Source organism: Lepidothrix coronata, unplaced genomic scaffold, assembly GCF_001604755.1.
Source record: "Lepidothrix coronata isolate B3197 unplaced genomic scaffold, Lepidothrix_coronata-1.0 Scaffold28, whole genome shotgun sequence".
Lineage (NCBI taxonomy): Eukaryota > Metazoa > Chordata > Aves > Passeriformes > Pipridae > Lepidothrix > Lepidothrix coronata.
In genome coordinates this window covers 1,556,201-1,577,688 of record NW_016690208.1, presented here as the reverse complement: position 1 = coordinate 1,577,688, position 21,488 = coordinate 1,556,201, and the positions used below count along the sequence as shown (strand labels likewise).

At 45.0% G+C, this 21,488-nt stretch overlaps 1 protein-coding gene and 1 long non-coding RNA gene across 3 annotated transcripts; both read right to left on the bottom strand.

The window, feature by feature from the left end:
• Positions 1 to 23: 23 nt before the first annotated feature.
• On the bottom strand, positions 24 to 7,369 carry SET (SET nuclear proto-oncogene). The gene is made up of 8 exons (XM_017810371.1): positions 7,028 to 7,369; positions 5,825 to 5,882; positions 4,698 to 4,840; positions 3,932 to 4,035; positions 3,644 to 3,757; positions 1,990 to 2,160; positions 1,743 to 1,889; positions 24 to 838 (listed from the first exon to the last, which is right to left on the bottom strand). Exons 1-8 carry the CDS (start codon positions 7,098 to 7,100, stop codon positions 815 to 817), a joined length of 834 nt encoding a protein of 277 aa, XP_017665860.1. The 5' UTR covers positions 7,101 to 7,369; the 3' UTR covers positions 24 to 814.
• A 2,460-nt stretch (positions 7,370 to 9,829) lies between these two features.
• On the bottom strand, positions 9,830 to 21,477 carry LOC108494959. Of its 2 annotated transcripts, none has more exons than XR_001873996.1 (5): positions 21,434 to 21,477; positions 14,829 to 15,291; positions 12,360 to 12,454; positions 10,706 to 10,772; positions 9,830 to 9,994 (listed from the first exon to the last, which is right to left on the bottom strand). It is a non-coding gene; the product is annotated as an uncharacterized LOC108494959 (long non-coding RNA). The 2 variants fall into 2 exon arrangements; XR_001873995.1 differs by lacking the exon at positions 21,434 to 21,477 and adding an exon at positions 16,200 to 16,399.
• Between the last annotated feature and the right edge of the window lie 11 nt (positions 21,478 to 21,488).

Here is a 21,488-nt window from a genome sequence, read left to right as displayed (position 1 = left end):
AAAAAAAAAAAAAAAAAAAAAAAAAAAAGAATTTAAAAATAAACAAGAACAAAATTACAATAGAGAATGTCAATTCCAAATAAGATCCTACAGGTTCTGCTGATTCTCCATCAAGTGGCAGGGCTCAAAGTCATCATTAGGAGAAGATTTTATTTTAAAAGTGTCATCTTAAACTGCAAGGATGTTTGTTAAACATCACAATTAAACATGCCAAAGGAGAAGAAGCCATGTTGTCAAAATGCCCACTTAACCCACCCAAACATCTGAAACCCACCCCGGCTGACCTTCTATAACCCCATTTTTATTTTTATTTTTTTTTTTTTAGGTTTTTTCTTTTTTTTAAACAAGAGAAAGTAGACAGATACATGTTGGTAAATGCTAACTGTCCATATTCACATAGAGACACAGTGTAATCTCTGAGCCCAATATACAGAGAAAGAAGGAAAAAAGCTAGATTCTATGCACTACTACACAGGGGCCTAGCACTCTTCAGCTTCCAGCAGAGTGAAGGGAGCAGAAGGTTTTCTTTTTTCCCACAGAACATGGTGTGTTGATTCCATAAACAGTTTTTTGTTTTGAGACAGAAAGGGATAAAAATGAACTTGAAACAGAAACTGGTAGATTCTTTTCCACTGTGTTCTGCTCAAGGTATTTCCCCCAAAATAAATCGTGAACCATGGTGTAGAGGAGATAAAAAGAGACCTCAAGAGAACAAGGCGACTGAGCACAAGAAATAAGAGACAGCAACTTGCTCCCAGGGACTGGAGAAAAATTAAAAAGGTAAAAACGGGGTTTGGAATCCATCAGTGTTCAATTAGTCATCTTCTCCTTCATCCTCCTGTTGAAAGATAAGCAACAATTAAAACAATCTAAATCACTAAACTTCAGATAGCAAATGCAGTGAGTGATCAGAGTTGTTGTACCACCCTACAGGCTACAGAGTTACTCAGTGTGTGCTGTAGGATCATCTCATTCCCCTCTTCACTAAGGAGTGGGAAACACTTGCCCTTGAGTGCCCAGAAATCCCTCAATACCTGGATGTCCCAATGAAAACACAAAGGTTTGAGAAAAAACGTGACTTAGAATCACTACAAGCATTGAGATGAGTTTAACATTTGGAAAGTGAAGGGGTCATCTTTTTTCCCCTCATTTTAAACTGTGAAATGCTTCAACTTTCACATGGCAAATTCAAGGTTACAAAATAAAGCCCAGAGCAGATCTCTCAGCGCAAGCAGTTTTTGCTGCTCGGACACCCCACACCCAGTTATGAGAAACAAAAATGTTTTAAGTTCCCAACACCCTGGATGCTGATCCTGGGATTCCACTTGCTACTAAAGGAAATTTTTAATTCCTGAACCCAACAGAGAGTCTTAGCTAAGCTGGCCACAAGCAGAAATAAACCAAAAAGTGGGAGGATGATTAGATGCATCAACAAAAGCTATTTACGTGTAAAACATTGCTAGAATGTTCACTGAATAACTAAGAATTTTGTTACATCCTTGTTCTTCTGGAGCACCTCCCTTAGAAATTTACTATAACTACATATTTACACAGTGTTTCCCATATACACAAACATACTTATAAACTGAAACCACTCCACAAGTAGTGGCAGTTCTGTTTCTCCCCTCCAAACACCCTGAAGCATAGAAAAGAGCTATTTCACCTTGCTAACAACAGCCTGGTATTCTTACAAGATCCCTCACACACCAGAGATGGATGGCACGAAGGGCAAAATTACTCACCTCTCCTTCCTCTCCCTCATCATCATCTTCATCTTCCTCCCCCTCATCTTCATCTCCTTCTTCATCAATATCCTCTAATCCTTCCTCCTCTTCATCATCATCGTCATCCTCCTCTCCCTCCCCTTCTTCATCGTCCATGTCAGGAACCTTAAAGACACATTTGCAACATCAACTACAGTGATCAAATTCCCTCTCGCTCTCACAGAGCTGCTGTGGGCCCTGCTTCCCCGCTCAGGGCTGGACCTACCAAGTAGTACTGTAATGGATTTGGCCAGATGTCATCCTTGATGACTTCTCCTAGTTCGTCAGCCCCTGCATCAGAGTGGTCAGTGAACCAGGTGAAGAAGCTTTCTGGCTCTTCATGCTGCCTCTTCCTACTGGCTTTGTTCTGTGTCTGGCTTGAACGTTTTGTCAGGTCCTGAAAAGCAAGTTAAGAAGTTTACTGAAGTTTTCTTGTTTTTTCATTTTTAGAAGGCTACTTGTCTAAACACACACAATAAGTCACCTTCTCCTCCTCATTCAGGATAAGTCTTTAGGAAACATTTGGAACCCAAACAACTCCCAGAAAATAGTGCATTTCTCATGAACATGAGAGAACAGTAAACCTGCCTGTTTCTTTCAATGACTTCCACAGAAACACTGAAAGTTCACAGAATCCCATCTGATTGATGTTTCCCTACCCCAAAGAAGCAAAAGTATGACAAGTATTTAATGATACACTGAATTTAAAAGGTCTCACAACAGCTAAATGCTACTCAGAGTAGCCGTAATTGCAACTGGATGCTACGACTACTAAATGCACCCAATTTAGGAAACAGGCTCCACACCTCTAAGCTCTGTATTTAACTTGAGATAAAGACCTGTCTGGGCCTTCTTAGCCTAAGGTTTCCTGCTTTGAAGTCTTCAGGCCATTCTTTGTAGTAAGTGGAGAAAAAAAACCCCACACAAACCGCTCAAACACAGGGTCACAAGAACATATGTGAGTCCTGTAAGTGTAGTAAGTTTGCAACAATCTTTTTACCAAGTCTGAAAACTACTATCCACTATTTAAAAAAAAAAAAAAAATTGTGATCATACAGTAACTCCAAACTTTTAGTATTTGTTTTCTTGATAGAATCACATTTGTAGGTTTGAACTGTTTAATGAAGAACAATACCAGAATTCAATCTGATTTTGTGGTATGTTGTAAGGATCACTTGACTGGTTTGTACAGGACTCTAAGTTCTTACAGAAAAGTTCTAGTTCTCAATGAAAAAAGATTAAGTTTTCTCCTTGGTCTGAGGGTGACAAAGCAATAGCAACTTAACTGCGACCCTCAGTTCTACTTTTAAATAGTCAGTTCAAAATCTTCAGGGTAACATGAAAGTGCTTCCAACTTTTACAGAAATGAACTACAGCAAATAAATTATGTTTGAATGCTGCCTGGATTACAGGTATATCCACGTTATTGTGTGGCTGCAACTTCTACAAGATGTGGTGTCTGGAAATGAAGTCGAGGAAATAAAAATAAAATCAAATCACACCCCACTATCTGATCCCCAAACATCTGTCCTCAGAATTCCTTATTTAATTGTTATTTTAAGAAAACAACAGCAGTCTAGATGCTGACCAAGGAAGAGACAAACTACTGCACTTGGTAATGTCTCCACCTGGTCACACTTGTGCTTTCACTGTTTTAATGGTGGTGCTCAACTGAGCAAGAGAATCCACTATGGATCTCCATGGAAATGGGGTATTCCAAACCCTGCAAGATAGCCCAGAGCTATATGTGCAGAGAAGTGTCGAGGGGAGTGAGAGGGGAAGAAAGAGCAGCTTCAGTGCAAAGGAAAAAAGCAAAAGGAAGGTAATTAAACTGATGGCATCACACAGCAGCCATCAGCTCTCCCAGATGCTCTACATACCTTCCCAGATTTCCATTTGATCTCAGTTGATTTTGAAGAAGGGTCTCCACTTTCATTGAGGTGAAACTCTTTGGAGAGAACTTTATTTTCAAAGTAGGGATTCTCATCAAAATACTGCAGAGTGGAAAGCAAGGAGTTAGAACCCACAGAATGGCAACACACAGGCCAGGTCAAAGCTGGCACTAAATGAGTAACTTAAGAAATTAAGTTACAAACTAGAGCCCAACATGCAATTACATCAAAAACCCCCATTAAATCACAAGTGAAGGAATCACTTAAAGTACTTACAAAATCTATTCTGTAACCTGATTTGATGTCTTCAAATTCTGTCACCTCAACTCTGGTCAAGTAATGCAGTGCTTCCTCATCTTCTTCTCCCAGCAGTGCAGATACTGAGACAGAATGAGGAATTCCCACATTAACAAAGCCATGGAATGTACCTCATGCAGGCAAAATACAGGAAACTGATAGTAAGATCAATCTTAAAAGCAACACATCTGTCCAAACCAGCTCCTTTAATTCCAGTTAGCAGCCAACAGACTATTTGCATTTGCTGAGGTGAAAACATTATATATTTGCTTGTTGCAGTTTAGTGTTAAAAGAGCAGCAAACACCATGTACATCCATGTACCCTTCTCTGACACAGATTCTTATGCCTGTTGTCTGCCCACTCTAAGCAGTCTACAAACTTGTTTTGCAGAAAGTTTATTGTGAACAGTCCCAAGGAGCTCACTTCCAATTCAAAAAACACCCAAATAAACTAGAATCCTATTTTTTTCTTTTTACTTTAAGGGCCCAATGCACTGAATAAAGTGGGAAAGTCGCCATTTAAAATGCAGGCATTTTAAGATTGAAGTATATTAGTAAACAAGATGTTCTTTTGCCAACAAGTGCTAGAAATAAAAATCTTATAAAATGCAACCTAGGACAGAAAGGAAGTTTTTGGTATGACCAGTGACAACTGTACAAGACCCTCAGAGCTGCAAGATACCCATGTAACAAGCAAGCCAATATTGAACTTACAGGGAAACAAGGAGGGCTACTAAGAATATACCTTGTGGGTGGTTGACAAATGTTGTTACCCAGAAATTCGGGATTTTGGCGATCAACTCTGACCTCTTCTGGAAGAATGGTTGGCGGAGTTTGTTGTATTTCTGTTCTACTTTCAAAATTTCCTCACTGGCTTGTTCATTCAGTCTGTAACAGAAGGAGCCATGTTAACCACAGGCAGAGAACTGGGAGTTAAGGACACACCATAAGTAGTTAACTAAGAGCTGAATGGGTTTGATAAGATGAGTCTGCCATCTTTAACTAATGAAGTATCCCCAAAACCCGAGGCCCAGAGCTGTAACAACTGTTAAACACCCTGCCAGAAGAATCTCACTGGTCTTAATGGAACCTTCCCAACACACAATGCTTTGCCAGAATGGACCTCTATTTATGCAAAGCAAAATAGTGTTTTACCCCTTACACATTTTGTTTGCAAAAGACCTGCAGATGGAGAACACACAACACCATCACCTGCTCTAACTTCTGGGCAGGCAAGGAAGCCACAGCAATTTTACACCCCATGCAAGTAAAATCTGAAGACATAACATTTGATTGTTGTTGTAAAAAGAGAAAGCCCTGACACTGCAACAGCTTCACAGGGTCAGAGCCCCAACAGTCACCTGCAGTCCCTGTAGGACAGTGGGCAGGGAGAGAAGATCCAGGCAAAGACCCACAGCCCAGAGAGCTCTGACATATAAAACTAACATTTCAGAGACATTTTCTATGTGTTATTCTACAAGCACTCCAATATTGTAATAAAAATATATAATAAAAGCCAACTTTTCAACCAAGTTCTTGGTTCTGCTTGCAAACAGGGAAATACTTTTGCCAGATAACACACACACGATCTCGAAAACCCAATAGAAAATGCACTGCTGTTATCAAAACTACCACAATTAATTTAAAATTTTAAACTCAAGCTCTACCTTTTTAATTCTACACAATTAAGTAAGAAACCAGGACAGTTCTTTGTTTTTTTTTAAAGCCCCTAATCAAGTCAGAACACATGTATGTCTTGGCAGAGTTCAAACAGAGAGAGCACTACTAAGCACTTAGTTTACTAAATATTTTTACTTTGACAGTTACACTTCAATTTCTGCTCAAATATTTTAAAAATTTGATAGTGTTTACCTGTCTATTTCATTCTGTACTTCATCAATGTGTTCAATTGCTTCCTGTTGCTCTTTTTCTGAAAAACAAACGAAAATGTGTCAACATCCCTTCATTCTCAAGCCTGACAAATCACCTGGGGCTTCTCTTTAAGACCTTTTCTAGTGATCTACTGTAAAAGCACCCGGGGATTTCTATTAAATGTCAGAAGTGCTATAAGGCCTCAAAGCTTCAGCCTCACGGGGTGCACTGGGAGCCGATGAAGTGCAGGAAAGTTTGACAAAACGGCCCTAAAGTGAGTTCACCCCCAGAAAACCACAGCTCACATCCCCCTCCACAGTTTTACAAGCCAACTTAATTTAAAAGTCAACCGTGACACATGAGCAGCAATTTAATTAAAGCGTTGTAAGCCGCGTTTACTACGACCAACACATTCGAGGGAATGTGAAATAATTTAGAGAGGACTGAGATACCAATAGAAACAGCGCGTCTGGGCACACGCCACCTTCCAAACAGCAAAGAGAACGCTCGGAAGGAGGGTTAGAAACAAAAAAGCCTCGAAAGCGGCAGCTCGCGGGTATTTTCTAACGGGCCCTTCCCCTGGCCGCAGGTCCGGCCGGGGCCGGGTTCCGGAGCGCTGTTTCCCCGCCGCGCGGGCGATGAATGAGCGGCCGCGGGAAGCGGCGGGCGCGGAGCAGCGCCCGGGGGGCCGTGCCCGTCCCCGCCGCGGGGGCGCGGGACGCACGTGGGGCGGCAGCGCGGGCAGCGCCGCGGCCCCGGAGCGAGCCCGGCCTCCCAAACCCGCGGCCGCACGTGGGGCGGCCCCGGCCCCGCGTGTCCCCGCCGCCCCATCCCCGCAGCACCACGCGGCCGCGGGAGGCGGCGGCGCATCATGGCGGCGGCGGAGCGGCAGCACAATGAGGCTCCGCGGATGCCGCTCCGCGAGGGGCGGCGCGGGGGGGGTCCCGCTGCTCGGGCCGAGCCGCAGCGCCCCCCGCCCGGCCCCGCGGGGAGGGCGGCCGGGCCGGCGGCGCAGACAAAAGGGCGCTGTAACATGGCCTCCTCCCGCCGCCGCCGGGCCTGCACATCCGCCCGGCCCGGCCCGCGCTCCGCCCGCCCCCGGCGCGGCCGCGGCCCGTGCGGCGGGGGAAAATGGCGGTCGGGCGCGAGGCGGAGGCCGCGCCGGCTGCCGCCATTCCCGTCCCGCCCCCGGCGCGGCCTCACCTGAGGTCTCGTCGGCCCCATCGTGGTTGGAGTTCAGCTCCTTCTTACTGACTTTGGCCGCCGGCGCCGACATGTTGGAGGCTGCGGAGCTCGAAGGGCGGGAGGGAGGGGGGGCTGCAACGGGGGTGCGCGGGGGGAAGGGGGGGGAGCCGGGCGCTGACTCCTCCTGCTGCCGCTGCCGCCGCTGCTACCGCCGCCGCCGCTCGGGTCCCTCCGCCGCCGGGGCGCTCCCGCCTCCTCCGCGCGGTGCTGCCGGATACCAGGGCGGCAGCAGCGCCTCTCGCTGCCCTCGCACTCCTCACCCAGAGCCGCCACCGCCACCTCCTCCTCTGCTGCTGGCGAGGGGCGGGCACGCGGCGCGCATGCGCGGCCACCCCCCCCGCCCCAGCGCCGGGCCACGGCGGCCGCAACGCGCGTGCGCTCCGAGCCCCCCGCCCCGGGGCGCGCTGTGCCGCGGGCGTCGCGCTGCGCAGGCGCGGACGCGCTCTCCCCACCCCGCGCCGGGGAAGGCGAGGCGGGCCCAGCGCGCGCGCAGCCGCGGGGAGGCCACGCCCCCGCTGTCGCCCTGGAGCCGGGCGTTGATTGGTGGGGAGACTCGGTAGGGGGGCGTGGCCTCGGCGCGGAGACACAGAGGACGGCGCGCGCGGGAGGGCGGAGGGGTATGGGGGGGGGGTTTCGCGCCTGCGCGCGGCGCACGTGCCCGCGCGGACTCGCTGAGGCGCCGCGCGCGAGGCCCCAGGGGTGTGTCACCTCCCCCCCACACAGTCCCCTCACGGCCCCCCCCCCCCTTCCGGCCCTTGTGCAGGCACCGACACACGGCACGGGCACGGGGAAGGAGAAGGGGCAGCAATGGTGTTCGGGGGCACCTGTCTCCAGATGGTCCCAAATGGTCCCAAAAAGCTCCAGTGCTGCGCGATCCCGCCGCCAGAGGCGGCCCCTCGGGACCGGCTTCAGAGCCACCGGCGAAGTCGTGTTTCCCCCGGGAATGTAGTGATCCCTGTCTCCCTGCGCTGCCTCCTTTAGCTGGGATGTGTCCCAAAGCACTTATAGAATCACCAAGGTTGGGAGAGACCTTTGGGATCATCCAGTCCAACTATGCACCAAGTGCTCTGTAACCCCTAAATCACATCACCCAGCACCACATCCAACACCTCCAGGCATGGTGACTCCACCACCTCCCTGGGCAACCCATTCCAATGCCTGACACCTGAACAGTGAAAATATTGTTCTGATACCTGATTTGAATTGCCCATCTCAGCTTAAGGCCATTTCTTCTGCTCCTCTAACTGAAGACACAGCAGAAGAAACTGGCCCCCACCACACTACAACCTCCTCTCAGGTAGTTGTGGAGAGTGATGAGGTCCCCCCTGAGCCTCCTCAAGACTAAACAAGCCCATATAAATAACTTGGTTGAGGGCACAGAGCCCTGTCAGTCACACCCAGCCCGTCACTGTGGGAGCACAGCTCCAGAAGGTCACGGAGCCGCCTGCCAGCACCTGCCACTGCACCCAGAGCAGCAGGACTTTAAATAACCCATTTTGTCCCTTTCCTGTCCACCTGTCATGGAAGAGCTCAGTGCAGCTTCACAGCTACAGCTTACCCGGGTTTGCTCTTAAAGGAACAGCCAAGTCACTCTTTTCTATTGAAATCAGCACCACATCAGTCATAGATGAGTGTTATGACACAGATTGGGCTGAGAAACAAGTACAGCTTCGAGGAAATAGGAATTTCCCATTTGTATTTGCTTCTCAGTCACACATTAGCCCACTCTCCCTGCTTGTTTCCTCTTTTGCCTCATCAAATTGCCCTTACAAGGAATCAACAAGGCCTAGATTAGTTCCTGCCTCCTCAGGGGTCTTTAGTTTTCTGGTTCCCACTCCCACCTGTTGCTTCCAAATCCCAATTGTTTTTTTCCTTTTGTATTCCCAGCTGTCACTTCCCACCAGCTCTATCCTTGCTTCCACTGCCACCCACAACAGCTGCCACATGTCCAGGATTTGGGTTGTGCTTCCCTAGGCAAAGACCAGCAGAGAGGAGCTGCCATCCCTTCGTTCTCTGGTTTCACACACAGCAATGACCACCACTGGTCACAAAAGGGAAGCAAAGCATCACAGCTTTATAAATGCAAGATTATCATATCCTTCCCAAGAGGGGTGTCCCAAGGCCTTTCTGAAGCCCTTCACAGCAAGGTAACTCCTTTCATACTCTGCCTGCACCTCCCAACATCAATTAAAATGGATATCTTCCCATTCAGAAAAGGTAAGCTCGTGTGTAGGGCTTGGTTTTCTTCCCCCTGTTTCCTTTGGATCTCTTGACTATGCAGGTGTGTTTCCTTGGGGTTTCTTTTTCCTCATTTCTCACCTGTAATTTACTGTTATTTTGTCTTTCTCTAGATTAGCCTTTGAAGGTCTGTAATTTGAAATAGCAGTGCAAAGTTTGAAGGCTAATTCCAAGCAGGAACATAACGATCTAGGCAGTATCTGCCAGCTCCCTACTAGAATCCCTTGTTTAGTCTATAAATTACCTGGTATTCCTGAAGTACATGATCAAGGTGATCCACTGATGTATCCAAAGTCAAGTAATCATTAATTTTAACTGCTATACTGTTAAAAACACATTTCCACTATCTGTTTATACTGCCCTAAAACTAGCTATTATAAAAGAAAAAAGTTCATATTAATTATATATATTTAAAAAATGTAAATATATGCAAATATTAAAATAACAAAATATATAATAATTAATATATATAATATTAAAATAAACATATTTCATTTTAGACACAAAATACAAACCTGTGTTTTCATATGAAAAAAGAAAGCAGAGGGTTCAGTTTTGGGGGAAGGAAGAGGTGTTCTTTCACATAGTTTCTTTTTTTTTGCTTGCTTGCTTCAGTTTAGTGCTGGTGATGTGCTGTTCCCAGCTTCCTAAAACACCTTTTGTCCTAACTCTTCCTCAGTTTTCTTCCTGTTACAAAAGTTATGTGAACATCAGTACATTTTCTCCAGTTCTACATCCCTTTCCTCCCACTGACCAGGTACTGTTGCTTTAACAGCCTGGATTTTCTCCTTTTCCAAAACAGAGCCTCCCTTATACAGCCCAACCACGGTCTAACTTCTGGGGACATTTCATAAAAGGTCTCAAAACAACAGATGCTCACTTGCTGCTGGGGCTTGGCTCGAAGAATTTGACAATTCCCAGAGCGATGCCCTCTCTGCACTCTCCTCTTTACTCTATGGAAAAATGAAGAAGTAAAACTAAGCCTCTGAGTTAGAGTCGTTGTTAAGCCCTGGGAAGGATGAGAGGAGAGCACCCAGTGGCTTCTGCAGCTGATTTCATTTAGTGTTTGTTCTTGCTGCTCACTCAGGAGGAACATGACTCAAATATTGTGAAAGAGCAAATGGCAACACAGCTCTCAACTCAGCCTGAAACTGCTCCTCTGTGTATGTACACAAACCCCACGGAGTTTCATTACAAAGGAAGAAGAGTGGTATCTGTGTGACACAAACCCTTGTTGTTACATGAGTTACCTGCTGTTACACAAGACTTTCAGAAATGACAGGTGATGCTCAGACCTAATACATAACTGGGTTTAATATCCCTGATAAAATAACAACAAAAAAAACCCCCAAACACAAAACAAAAATTTGAAAGTTTAATTGCTAAATATTCAGTTACCTCCTTTCACTTCTTTCTAATGTTTTTCATTTTCCAAACCTCTAAGGCAGTTTTAGTCCTTGAACAACTGGTAAGGGGATAAATGTACAGTTATAATCCTGAGATACGGGGAGGGGTGTGAATGTATTCAGAGAAGATTTACATCCTTCTTCTCTCATCTTCTTGTAAGACCTTTATCGACTACTCTGATTACATCAAACAGAACATTTTCCCTGAACTGCACTGTCCAAGTAGCTGTGCTGCCTATATCACAAACAGCTCATTCCTCATACTACATTACATATTACATATTACAGAGTCAGGATTCTGGCTTGTGTTTGAATTTCAGGTTGCACAGTTCAAGCTGCAAAACTGTGGCATCTTCCACATGCAGTGCCTGAGTACTGAGTGCTCACAAATCAGGGAGTTACATCTTTGCAGCCTTCCCATGGTAATGACTTTGTCAAGCTAATTAATAAAATTGGGGGGTTTTGGCAGCAGCTGATAATGATTAATGGCCTTACAATTTAGAGAGTGTAGAAGCAACTGCATGTTTTCCTCAAGAATTGACTAAACAGAGCTTCTTTTGTAAAGGAAATCTTATATTTGCTCCTTGAGGTGAAAGTTCAGATCTCCCAATGTATCTGTCCTTGGTTAGGTGTGTTACTACAAGACAGAGACATGACTGGTAATCATGATTAATTCCTGGAATTCGAAGTCAGCTGTAAATTTTAAACACAAACCCTTAGTTTGGGAAATGAAATCAGAAAATGTGCTAAATCCTCTCAAATCCAACGCAGTGATGTGTGGAAGAAAGAGCACATTTCCTCCTAAGTATTTCTGCAGTGCAAAATGGGCATATAGAAAATCATGCAAGTCAATATAATTAGTAGCAACTCACAGTTTTACCTCCTTCCATCCCAAGGAATCTCACAGCCTTTATGGAGATTGTAGTAGAGAAATACAAACCAAGGATAATTTTACCACCCCTGAAATGCAACCAACTGCTTAACAATTGTACATCTATGCTGGGAGCCTGGTCTGCCACAGGAAACTTGCTCTGGATTAGGAACAAAGGTTCCCCCTTGGAATTTTTTAGGCTCTATGAAATTTATGAGTATGGATATTAATTTTGTAGAGTCTATGAACACTTTTAAATGACTGGGCACACCAGTGAGTTGAAGGCACATGTGGAGCACACATAAGCTTGGACTTGATAGCAAAGCCTGACTGGCATATCAGGGCTGGCTGGGAGCAGCAGGGGCTGGTTTGCTGTGTGTGATCAGTGTGACAGCCCTCAGGAACCGCTGAGCCTCCCCGGCCCTACAAACAGTCGGCACAGCCATTAACCAGGCAAGTACGTCCCCTCCAACTGTTTATTCATCACTCCCGTTAGAACTGAATGGTGAGATAATGACAGAAGAATCTTCCACGTGTCCCTGCAGTTGTTGCAGTTTAAACCCTCGGATGAAAATATTTCGGGGCTGATAAGTGGCTTGAAGCAGGACAGCAGGTCAGTGACACTGACAGCAGGCAGTGACTAACAGTGTGTAGCTGACTAAATCCAGTGACCCTATTTATATTGGGGTTTATTTTTATTTTTGCTGAAATTCCCATTAGACACAGTTGCTAAACCTGATTTTTACTTTTTCCTATAGCAACATTTTTAACTTACCAGAGCATCTGCTTGGAATCCCTGAAGAGATGGATGGTCATGTGCTCACTCCCAGGTACCAGAGGCAAAGAGGCAGGCAAAATATTCTGAAAAACCTTAAATGAAATCGAAAGGCCATGAAACCTAAGCCATTTCTGTACATGAGACATAAGCTTTGTGGGTGCTTAAGAATGTTTTGTCCATATTTTGCAGATAAGGTGTACAGTTGTGAATTTTGTTATTAGAGCCAGTCCATCCTGCAGTGAGGCAATAGAAGACTTCAACTAAGCTCAATACAGCTACAATTTCACAAAAATGTTTGAAAAACCAGGTGTTTATTTGAAATCAGCTGGTGATTAAATGGTATATGTTGTGGTTGGGTTTGTGTCTCCATCTGAGGCTTTATTTTGCTGCAGATGCTCTGTGTAATGAAAGCTCTCATGAGAAAAACTGAGCACTGACAAGAAGTATTCCTAGGTAGAATGATCAGTCACAAATAAATACATTTTCAAACTGGACTACTGGAGGATTTATACTGGGAGTTTTTCTGGAATACTTGTGCCAACCAAATTTTTATGTAGAAGGCCCTGAAATAATTCCCAGGGGAAGTAGCTCCTCAGTTTCCTTCAGTGATGCTCTACCTGAAGTAAGGCTGAATTTCCTCTCAGAAGCTCTTGTGCTAGAGAGGATTTCTAAGGAAACACAATAAATATAGATAAAAAAGCATGGAAGTGACAGTAGTAAAAATTGAAATGAATGCTGAATTGAAGCTTTCGGATAACTAAGGAAAAACTATACTTTGTGCTTCTGTGGGTTCTCCTGCAAGGAGATGTACAGAAGATCCCCTCCCTCTTCTCCACTCACAGGGAAATTAAAAGGGAGCCAACATTTCTACAGAGACAATTTATAAATGTTTGCTTTCCAGGATTTTAACTCTGGCCAATTCTCCAAACTCTTATTTATCATCTCCTCAGTCCTGCAGCAGGAAAACTCTTGCTGAATCCTAAGCAAAGTTGAGTAACACTTCTAGATTTGGTCCCTCAGGAATAGCAGTAGAGACAGATTTTACACTCTGCGTATTTCATCCATTGTCTTCTTACCAAGTGGCAGCGGGTTTTGTGGGAATCATTGAAAACTTCCCTTGTGATGCAGAGCACTATTGATATTTGAACTCTCAGGGGGAGTAACCTCTGTCTCTATCCAAAAAGCATCAGATTAAAATAAACACAACATTGCTCAGGGAAGAGTGAGGATGTTAATGACAATTCTGGGGTTTGAAGTTGGCATTACTCAAACATTTGCAGCGTGTCTTGAGGCCTGTGTAGGAGTGTGGTGACAGGAAAGGTGAGACAAAAGACAGGCAAACATGTAGGAATCTGTCATATACAGGTTTTGCTGTAATAGACATTGCACACATTGTTCTTTTCATCTGAGAATGTCAAAGCTCATTAAAAAAATCTAGTTAAATATAAGAAGCTCTGTGAGGAAAGTAATTCTTTTCCTGGTAGGTGAGCGGAATGCCAGAGTTATTCAGTTATTGCTCATTAGAGCTGGAGACAGAACTCAGGAACAGGACAGGGCTCCAACCTGGGCTGCAGAAAGTGCTGCACGAGTTGCCAGCAGTGAAGATCTGGGAGTGGAATTTGGTTAATTGTGTCAGTCTGTAGGAACAGTTACTATTTTTTGGCATTATATAGCTCCGAGAGTCCTGAGAGTCCTGCAAGGTGTTACCTGCTCACAAAGCAAAGAGGTGGCTCTGGCATGGAGGAATGTAAAGTCTTTCAGGACATAGTTTGACAACCTATTTTTTGGTAGAAATTCCTACTTATGCATTCCCCACCACACACTCCTGCCCTCTTCCCCTTCACACTGTCCCTGCATTGTGCCAGTGCTTTTTTTTCCTGGTGCAGCCCTATGTTAAATTGAATCAGGGAACTGATTTCAATTAGAAATAGTCCCCATAAACTCCATTTATTTTTAACTTACACTAGTACTCTGAGCTGGTTCCCTGGTGCAGATGCATGAACAATGCCACAAGAAAGAGAGTCCCTTGAAGGGAGTAATGAAGGAGTGAGGAACATGTTGCACAAGTCTCACTTAGAGGTGTTTGTCCAACTGCCCTTAACCAAGCCCGACCATGACAAAGTTCTAATTGCAACTGGTGTGAAAAAACAGCTATTTTTTTGGTAAGTTTTGTTTAAATTAACACAAGCAAGTGGAATATATCAATAAACAAAACAGCAGCTCTGCCACCTCAGGTGATCCTGGAAAAAACTTTTACAGCAGAATTTGAGATCATTGACAAATCATCATCCTTCCCTTTTCAGAGTCAAAACAAAGGAAATAACCTTTAAACTCCATGTTTGTTTTCACAGGGTTATGACTGGAAAATAATTTCATCTGCCTTTCTAAGGAGGGGGGGGTGTGGGATTAAACAAAGTCGAGACCATTTCCCTCCCACCACAGCCGTACATTTATTATCTGACTCACCACTTCTGGGACTCCTTCTGGCAGCTCTGGCTTTATTGCACTGAAAACTCAAGCCTGTGAAAATATTCTCTGTTTTCAGGTTACTTTGTTCTCTGTTTCGTTCAGGTCAGTATTCCTTCCTTTAGAGGTTTGGAACTAAACATTCAGTAAGAGCTGGATGTTGTGGCTCTTAAGCCTTGTGGGTTGGGAAGGAAGGGGGGAGGGAAGGAAGGGAAAGCAGAAATGAAGGGGGAGGAGAGTCCATATCTGAAGAGAGATTCCAGGCTAGAGAAATTTTCCTGACATCCATTCAGTTTCCAGCAGAGTCTCCTTCAAGGGCTTTTCCTGAGATCCAAAGGCCCTTCCAATTCACAGCGGCATTTCCATGCAAGTTCCCCTCTGGGAGCTAAGGTATAACTGCACTCCTGGATAATAATCCCGAAGAACACCACCAGCCTCCCATTGAAATGTCAACTAGGCACTCCTGTTGTAGGGAGTAACAAAGAGATGCTAATATAATTAATTATGAAGCCTCAGTACCCTCATTAACACATCTTTAGTGCCTAGATCTTTGAAAATCAGCTGTATAAAGTGACTGTCAGAGTTAATTCCTTATAAATTACCTCCTGTCACATCCCAGCACAGCAGCAAGTTCTCTCAGGCCTTGGTGCTAAGAAATCTGGGTGATTTTTTTTTAGTTCTGATGCAGTTATATTGCTGTTATTAAAGGTATAAGCTGTTGCATAAGCAGGACTTTGTCAGGCTGGAGTAGAGAAAAATAAAAAAGCCTTTAGTCAACCCAGCTTGCACAGTTGGGGGCATAAATAGGAAAAGTTTCAGTTAACTAGATGAAGAACTAAGGACAAAAGAAAAAAAATAAAAACCAGGACTGAAAGGTGTCACATAATCTGGCATTAAAATGTTTCCGGACCTTTTTTTAAATTTGGGGATCGCAGCCAGTTTATGGCTCTCCCTCCTCCTGCTGCCTTTACGACAGCATTCCAGCTCCAGGCCTCATTCCAGAGCATCCTCCCTCCCCTCCACTCCCAAATATATATTTCAATAGGCTTAGGCTTCATGGAGTTCCAAAACCAGCATGTAATTGGGGCAATTGTCTTTTACACTCCTCCACAGAGAGCCACAGTCATGCAGCTTAAGCCCTGTTTTGTCATGTTTTCACTCTTTCTTTTTTTTAAGTGGGACTGAGATCAGTTTTTGTGTTAGGAACACATATATAGTGAAGAAAAAAGTTACAGAAATGGGCTGCATTGGTGGTTCCTTCTGTGATTTCTGAGTCCCAGACTGTCACTGCTACAAGATAAAGGGAGGCGATAAAAGGCAAGTGATCCTTACAAATCACTTGGCATTTTCTGCAGCAGTTGAAACACTCACACTGACACATCCAATTTGTCTGTACAAGATATTCTGCTTCTCTTCATCTTCCATGTGCTTTTGAGAAGGTGATAATCTTCCTGCAGTGCATAATTTTGTGAAGTTAGCTCTGTGTGTTTGTATAATATGCTCCAGGACCCTTTGGGATCCCCGTTGTACTTGGGATAACAAACCAATCAAAATGAGCTATTTTTATTTGCCATTTCAGAAGTGGCTTTCACACTAAGTGATTTTGCTGGTCTAGCTAGCGTGGCAATATGCAAATTCTCTAAATGGAGGTGAAATTTCTACCAGTAAGAGGAGTCCTTGCAAATCTCTTTCTTGCTGTATTAGTTGACATCATGGTAGGAGCATTATTTTATTCTCCACTTTTACAGTACATCTCTGTATCCCAGTAAAGCTATAATGTATTTACTGATCACTCATTGTTCATAAAAATAATGTTTAAGAAATGAGAGTAGCGTGCTTGAAATTAAACAAATATACAGATTTCTGAAGAGCAATCAAGAACTATCATGCAAATTCTGCTTGCTTGCTTTACATAAGCACAGATCTGATGGTCCCAAGTGGGATGTAACTACTTATTTCTGAATGTCCTTTTTTGAATCAACACTTCTGCAAAGGAGAACTAGTTCTGTTCAGATGAGCAATACCTGTCCACAATGCCTCCTGAGATAACCAGCTGCTTCAGACATAGCAATTAAAATTCCAGTAGCTGTTTGAGATAGTGGACATAGTACAAGTTGATGAAGTGATGTACAGAAGAGATAACTAATTTTTAGTCATGCATGGTTACTGAAAAAGGGATTCATTTAAGGGATCTCGTTGTTTTCAGCACTGCAAAGGGTCAGGTCCCTTTTAGGAATGGCACAGCAGATTGTACCTTTATGTCTGGGATGAGATACTGGACGTGCTGCTACGAACTCAGCAGGAACTGGAGGCTGCTGAGCCCAAACCAGGAGAGACACTGCCAATCACCCTGTGACATCCCCGAGGCCCTGCCCAAGGCAGAGGCTCCCAGCTGCCACCAAGTTCAGAGCCCCCTGACAGCCAAGATTCGGGATCCTGAGCCTTTCACAGATGCCTCCTTGGACAATCCCCGGTGCTCGACCCCGTGCCAGCCCCACTGCGGTTCCAACCCCGCTGGCAGTGCCTTTGTGCCCCTGTGGTGGTGACTTGCTGCCACCTGCCACAAAACCTTCCCCCAGCTCCTTCCTGGTCTGGTTACACTCCACGAAAATCTTTGTCTTATTATTAATCATCAAGGAAGGAATGTGGGATAAACAATACCTGCACAGGGCAAGGAATTGCACCCATATTTTATGAGTCCCCTACTGTAATTCTGCAGAGCACAAGAGATCCATGATTTTAATGGAAATGGATTCTTTGGATAATGTATCATGTCCCTGTGTAACAGGACATCAGAAATGAGGCAACATGTTTTCTGATGAGAGGGAGAAATAGGTTTTTAAAGCAAAAAGGGTACAGCATTTGCAGGGACATTTTGGGGTGGAAACAGGAAAAAGAAGGTCTGAAATTAGAGAAAATACATGAGCCTGTTAGGATGGACTGGGAATAAATAGGTAAGGGAGTCACAGAGCTTGAGAGAACACCTCAGGTCTGCACAAGGATCCGAACCCTCACCAAGGTACTGAGCACCTGGTGGGCTGCACAGACATTGTGTTCAACACTGACAGTTGTGGGGACCTTTTCTGCCTTCAGGTTTGGTGGATTTTAACATCACAACTCTCTAACAAAAGCCAAATATGGGATAACTGATCAGATATTGTCCATATCCCAATAAGAAGCACAAAGTGTCAGCACAAAGCCAGTTCAAACTCCATATTCCATCCTTTGGTTAATGCAAAGGCAATAGTTCAGTACCCAGACCTCAGCCAGACCAATTCTGTCACCTTGGGCCATTCCCAGTCACAGGTGGGAAAGGAACAACCAGGGAACAGAACTAGGTCTTGCTGGTTATACAAGCTGGGGAGACAAGTAGGTCCTGGGGTGACAATTCTATGAAACAAACCCTTGCTGTTGTTTGGAGAGTTTTGTTGGTTGGCTGTGGTTTGTTTTGAATAAAGGAGAAGATGTAAAAGTTCTGTTCCTCTGAACAAAACCATCGGTCAGCAAAAGGCAGTGCCTTCAATCATGTGTCAAGCCCCTCCCTGCCAGTCTGAGTTTCAAGAGCCCTTTCTCATGGCTGGACTGATCTGTGCATGTTGTTTTACTGTATCTGTTTGGGGTGGAGGGAGCCGAGGGGAAGGTGTGAAAACAGAAGGCTCAGTTACGTCTCTCTATTTTTGGGTACAATCTGATGTTTGGCCTGTCTGGAGCCTCGACAGAACTGAATAGTTTCAATTATCACAAATCCAGGGCAGCGACTGCACCCACTAGTGGGGGAACTTTTACTGAGATGCAGCTCAGAGTGTTTGTTTTGCTCAGGTCACAGTGATCAGACCCCAGAGTGCAGCTTGTCTTACAGCTCAGTCCGTTTTTGATGCTTTTCCCCCCAGTGCTTCTTCCCTTGCTGTTGTCTCTTTACCTCAACCTTCTCCTGTTGTTTTCTGATGATTTGCTCCATTATGTGAAATTGAAAACTTCCTACACTTTGTCTCATGAAACAGAGAGAGGAAAGAGCACAGATCAGCCCTGTAGTAAAAACTGCCACTTCAGAGAGACCTGGCAGCCTCAGGCCAGGAACAGCCCTTCCTCAGTCATCCCCGATTTTGCCTTATTTCCGGTGTGGAGTGAAAGCAAAACCATCCCTGTATCTGATACTGCCAGGCCAGAAAGAAAAAGCAACATAAGATTTCTTGAAACACCTTTGATATATTGAAACTCCAGAGAAACTGGAATAAAGAAGGATCAAAGTGGTTACTTAGAACAGGCATTGTCTGCAGCTGTTAGCTCCTTTCTCATCCTCAGGGAAGAAAAAAGCCCAGACATGCACCACGTTCCAGGGAACATGTTCTACATGTGCAGTAACTTTGCATATTACTGGCTGAAAAAAATGTTGATTTATTTTTGGTCTCTTTGGTACTCAAATTCCAGTTTTCTTATCTCTTTGCTGTCTCAAAAAACTACAAACTTTCCTCCTTAAGTTCCCTCTGACAAGTTATTTAAAGTGTTTAAACTGCAGTTTGTGTTTAGCATTTTTATGATGAGGCACCTTGTATATTAATTCACACTTGTAATATTTACTCCTCTTCTAAACAGTAATATGCCTTGGCAGTTCTACTCATACCAATTTAAGATAATTTAATGATGACTTAAGATGATGTATTTATAGAGGATAAATCTTAAACATGAAGAACCTCTTAAAAAACACTCTGCTATTGGGTTCAAATATTTAGTATCAGTTATTCAACATAAACTTTAAAAGTCCCACTACTTCCTGAATTTAAATATTTGCAGTAGAAAAATCTCATCCAACAATGCTTGTTTTCTGTCCTTTTAATAGGGTTTTTGAATTTGAGTAGAAAATATATTTATTCCACTCATGAAGGGGCAGATGGTCTTGTCACTGTCCTGCATCTTTAAGCTCATGTCTTAAAAATTAAGCCTTTCTCAGGCAGTGCTGTATTGGATCTCACCAATACCAGCAGCAGAACACTGGTGTATGATACAGCAGTTGAGATTTTTAATGAAAAAGCTGAGGCAGGACCTCAAGTATTTTTTCCAGAGAAGTGACTGAACTCCTGCTGTGACAAAACCAGGACATTGTTTCCAACAGTCATGTTTTTTAAAGCTCCTTTGTAAATGGTTGTTTTAAAAAAGGTGGAAACAGAAAGCTGAATGAGAAATAAAGATAATCAAGTCGACTCAAAACCACAGCTACAGGCACCTGGTTGGAAATCTAGAGTTCTACAGCTGTGTTTTTGAGATGTTTCACTTGCCTTAAAATTGGTAGAAAGGACAGCAGAGTACAACTTGTAATTAAGTTTTGTAATTCATATCCTGACATGTGACCTGATGAAAAATAAGTTGCTGCTAGAGATGCCAAACTTGAACTCTGGAGATTCAGATTAACTCCTGTGCAAGTCAGAGAGAGATGACAGGGCTAAAAGGGCCATCAGTCCAACCCATGGGTGCATTTATGTTCTTGGCTGTTCTGTGAGGTATCCTGAAGGTTCACACCAACCAGGGGAAGAATCACAGCAAATACACAGCCAGGATTTGAAATTCTGGAGGATTCAGTTCCATTGGAATTTTTTCTTTGCTTTGAAGGAGGTGCCACTGAACCTCTTTCTGCTCCAGTTTCACTGTCTGTAAAATGGGTATAACAGTTCTTTACCACGAGTTTTAGGGAGTCTTATTTCACTATTAATTGTGAAATATTTTAGATTCCTCAGAAGAGCCATTGCATTGGCTCTGACATAAATGGATTCACATGTGCTCCAGAGGAGAACTCACTGCTGAGCTCCTACTCTGTTGATTCCCACACCCAGGCCAGGCTCCTTCCCAGCAACAGCCGGAATAACTCCCCTAAGTTGGTGCATCTGTGCCTCCTCATGCCAGCGCTAAATTTAGCCCCTGCATTCATCACCAAGGGGTTCCAATGGAGTTGCAGATTGAAAAAAACTCTAAGCACAGGGCTACCTGTTGGGAATAATCACCTAAGGAAGCGGGACATCGGTCCCTGTCCCTGCGACAGGAGCAGCACAGGTGTTATCCAGCTGTTATCCAGCTGTGCCCGTACCAGGGACACTCCCAGAGCTGCCCAGCGGGCGGGAGGCACTGGGTCCCTCAGTGATTCCCCCTCAGCACAAATCACCACAATTCCCTCATCAAAACCAACCAACGCAAGAGCAAAGCAACGAGTCCAAGCACACCCCGGGCTTTTCGCGTTCGGAGCCGGCTCCCCGGCCCCCTTCCCTCGGCAAACACACGGCGACACTCCAGTCAGAGCGGGAGTTCCAGAGTGTGTCTGGAATTAGCGATAATTCCTCCTCAGCTTTGTCGCCCCCTCCCCGCCGCCATCTTAACTCCTGGCAGCCCCCGCGCCCTCCCGCCTGTGCTGGCACTCGGGACCCGACGGCGCGGCAGGACCAGGCGGGCCCCAGCGAGGGTACGGCGGGGGCGGCCAGAGGGGAAAGAGAAACCGCCGCCGGACCTACAGCATTAGTGACAGTGCCGGGGACAGCCCGCGCCCCTCTCCCGCACGGAGCCGCCGCCCGCCCAGCGCAGCCCCTCCGTGCCCGTCCCCAACATGGCCCCGCCCGACTCACTTTACCGCCCACGGCCCGGCGGGCTCGTCGCTCGGGTGACGTCATCGCGCATCGC